Below are 3,965 nucleotides of genomic sequence, written 5' to 3'. Positions count from 1 at the left end.
TGCACAGGCCCATGAGTGCACAGGCTCTGAGCATGCTCACTGTGCACAGGCCCATGAGTGCACAGGCTCTGAGCATGCTCACTGTGCACAGGCCCTTGAGCATGCTCACTGTGCACAGGCCCTAAGCGTGCCCATTGGTGCACAGGCCCCTGAGTGTGCCCATCGGTGCACAGGACTTCCTCAGCATGGGCAGACCAGAGGAGAAATGAGGCAGAAGTGTTTTCCAGGAAATGCGGTTTTATTTATAATTCTTCAAGTGTGAGAATTATAAAATACTGCAGGGCACCGAGACATGTGTGTGGCCAGAAGATACCCTAGCAAGCCGTGTCACGGGGCTCAGACTCCTGCACCCCACAGCTTAGAAATCTACCAGCAATCTCACAAACACACACACACAGAAAAAGAGAGAGAGAGCGAGCGAGCGAGAGAGAGAGAGCGAGCAGGATTATTACAAGAGGAGCAGCATAAAGGAACGGCATACCTGAAAATGTGATGTTGAACCCCTCGTAGGAGATGGAGAAGTCTGAGATGAAGCGAAGCTGGGCTGTGAAGTTCCCAAACAACCCCGCCTTGATGGTGTGCGGCAGGACGGAGCCCGTGAGCCTGGCCACGGGCGCGGAGAAGCTCCCGTCCTCTGTGATGAGCAAGTAGTCGTGGGAGCTCTCCAGGTGGAAGGTGTGGAAGACCATCTGCACTCCTGAGGGGTGGGAGAGGGCAGACCGGTGAACGGCTGTGTGGCAGGGCCACACCTCCTCTGGCCTGGAGCTCATGGTGCTCCATCAGCCGCTCTAGCACTGGGATTACAGGCATGCACCACCAACCCCCGTCCAATGTCTACAATCGATGTTTTCTGCATAGGATTCAAGTTTTCCTATTTGTGGCTCTCCTTGCCAGTGCCCTGAGGGGATGGGTGTCATTCGGCAAGATGCCATTATTAGATGATATGTCTGTGACTGCTTGTTACCATACTGGGTTACTTGAAACTCAAGGCAAGCACCGATTTATCACAGAAATTAATATTTAGACGGCTGCTTCTTTTCTCTCTTATTCAATCAGTGTTTGTGTGTTCTCTTACTGGTGCCTGGCTCCTTAGCATTACACCTGATTTCCAAGTTTTTTAAAGTTGTTCTCTCTTTGCTTTTTTTAAACTTCCAAGTGTATAACAGCCTATACTCAGCAAGTTATCTGATAGAGAACCAATGAAGGAATCTACTTGTGCTTGTAGCTCCAATGATACACAGACAAATCCCTTCCCCGACCCTGTTTAAAACAGCAGTGAAAAGTGAGTGCATCCGAGGGCAGGGGTCATCCCTCTGGATTGCACACTTTTCTTCACTGGCGTGAGCAAGCTTATTTACGATTCTGTGAGAGAGACCGGCACCGCCATCCTACCCTTTCCGTGAGAGACTTCAATGGTCCACGTGCAGTTGAGGGAGTTTGGGTAGAAGTCTGGAAATCCAGGAGAAAGGACAGTCCCACTCTTCCCGTGGATGTAGCCGCCGCACAGAGCTGAAATCGCAAGCGGCAGAGTGAGCATTTCACGGACGTTTGTAGAGGAACTGATACCAGAGGGGTGCTTGAATCCAAACTGGGCTGTTCTTTTTTCCTGGTAATTCTTCTCTGTGGGCATACGTGCTGTGTGTGAGGACACAGCTTTGAACACCTCCTGAGAATAAAGCCCCATGGAATAAACCAGAACCTGTGCAGGAATCATCCGGACGCATCTGCTGTGTGGAGCCCCGCTCTCCTGGGCTGCTGCCCCTCCCGGCAGAGCTATAGTGAAACGCCATACCTCCAAACAAGATGCTCTTCCAAACTCAGAGCGTCATTGGAGCAAGAGAAAAGTAAGTGTCGTGTCTAATGACCCGAGCGGGGAAGGAGTGAGGGGGAGCGGTATGTTGTACGTTTAAGGTCTGTAAATGAACATGCATGCACACACACACACACCGAAGCTACGTGTGTACCGTACACTGTGGGATTTCAACACCATACTCAATGTGTCAGTGGGGGAAACTGGCATACTCTTCACCTCGCACATTATTTTTATTCCTTGGGGTTGAGAACAATGAAACTCCCTCCTGCTGACTATGGTGAGAAACGGAAATTAGTTATTCACGCCGGTAGTTTTATTGTGCCACAGAGCCACGGAAGCCCCCCCCCGTCCGAGTGCACCCTGGATTGTCGCCGTCCCCCTCTGGGCTCTGTGGGATCAACTCTGTGGCGTGTAGAATGTGAGCTAGGTGTCACGGTGGACATCAATGTGGAGATTCCTCCAACCAGATCTAGAAGCACCATCAGGTTCCAGCAAGCCCGGTGTCGGCTCACGGCCAAGGAATGGAGTGTGTGTGCCGGGGCGGTCAGGCTGCCATATGTGTCGTGGAAGTGTTCGCCATGGCCAGCGTGAGGAAACAGGCAGACGGACAGAGAATGCGTGACCGCCCGCCGCCCGCCGCCCGCCGCGAGGCCTCCCGGCTGGGAAGCATGACACCCTGCGGCCCGCAGCGGCGTGGTCCGCTCACGGTGCTGAGCGCTGAGTACAGAAACCCGGCACCCATTCACATCCAGCCCGGCCAGCTCCATGAGCTGTGCTGAGCTGTGTGCCCCGGCCTTTCACATTTCTCTTAGTCTGGAAGTGGAAACAGTGACCCAGTCTGCCCTGTGGACAGCCTCTGCAGACACAGCTCTGTGGAGCACTGGCAACGGTGTGAACAATGCTGGAAACACGATGCATTACTAGTCCTGTCAGCCCTGGCCAACTGGGCTCTGGCAAGGGAAGAGCCTGAAGGAACTGCCTGCCTGCTCTCATTTGTACTCATCAGGAGTAAAATACCAAGGTGTCCTGCCTGATGCTTTCCTTTCCTTCCCTGTCTTAAGTACTCAGGAGCTTTGTGGTGAATGCAAGAACCAAACTGAAAAGCAATCAGAACCTGGAGCCAGCTCCGTGGAAGGACTTCCCGCAGTGCCACGCCAGCAGAAGCCGGTCCCTCACCACACCCTGCGGCCTCTTCCCGCCATCCTCTGATTTCTCTGTACAACTTCTCTGCACAAATGTCCTTACACTCCCTTTCTGAACTAGACAATATGAGCATATCATGCAACAAGTCACACCTGGACCAACTTGTTCTCATTAGTGTGAAGACTTTAGGATTTGGAAAGGGTACCTGCACAAATATCACTTGCAAGTGAAGTTGGTAACGCCATAGGAGGCGGCTTACAGTCCAGCCAAGAATCTGGAGGAGCGGGAGCTTCTTGGACACACAAAACGAAGGGGAGCCGTGCACAAAAAAGCACAAAAGAAAATTGGAAGTGGTGTCCTGAATAGGTTCACAATGTCTCATGAGGTGCACACATCTCAAATGCTCAGAGATGACATTTCACTGTCTAGCCGGTGGCTTGAAGTTTATCCATCCGGTAACTAGTGGGTGGGAACCAAGAGCTCCTCAGTCACTCCCTGGCCGCATGAGGCGAAGCTGGGCTGAGCTGGCCCGGAGTGCTGGCAGCCGTGAGCAGGCGCTCAGGGCCGGCCTACAGAGAGAGGTCTACAGAGAGAACTTGCGTGGCAAAGGAACCCCAGGCCCTGGGGAAGAAGATGGGGTTGAGAACACACAGGCCAGGCCAGCATGGGGGGGCTGTCCAGAAGGGGGTCCGGTGTGGGGGTGAGGGGAAAGTCTGGGCGGCACACCGTGTGCATAGGGCCTGGGAGAGCGTGTGCTGTCTGGGTGGGCTGGTGTTTCTGGGGGTGAAAGGCCACGCCCGGGCTTGGTCTGGAGGGGTCAGGAGCTACCTCGGGCCCATCTGGTCACCAGCGAGCTCCGTGGGGCGCAGGGTGCAGCAGGCTGAGGCGAGCACCAGTGGTGCTGGGATGGGGTCAGAGCACTGGGAGGTGGAGGGCAGCGCGGGCAGACCTGACCCTGGCTGGGCCCCTGGGCTGAGGAGACTGGGGAAGGAGGGGGTGGGTGGGGCCG

The 3,965-nt window shown here is 54.4% G+C and overlaps 1 protein-coding gene across 1 annotated transcript in view; it reads right to left on the bottom strand.

Moving 5' to 3' along the window:
- LOC105991563 (CUB and sushi domain-containing protein 1-like) overlaps positions 1-3,965 on the bottom strand; it is an 871,556-nt gene that overhangs the window by 219,498 nt on the left and 648,093 nt on the right. The window contains exons 20-21 of the mRNA XM_013024215.1: positions 1,393-1,509; positions 482-697 (exon numbers count right to left, since the gene is read on the bottom strand). Coding sequence (XP_012879669.1) covers positions 482-697; positions 1,393-1,509 — 333 coding nt within the window. The remainder of the gene's footprint in view (positions 1-481; positions 698-1,392; positions 1,510-3,965) is intronic.

Source organism: Dipodomys ordii, unplaced genomic scaffold (assembly GCF_000151885.1).
Source record: "Dipodomys ordii isolate 6190 unplaced genomic scaffold, Dord_2.0 Scaffold74, whole genome shotgun sequence".
NCBI classification, from domain to species: Eukaryota; Metazoa; Chordata; class Mammalia; order Rodentia; family Heteromyidae; genus Dipodomys; species Dipodomys ordii.
Note: the sequence above shows the minus strand (reverse complement) of the source record. Positions and strands in the feature narration are given on the sequence as shown.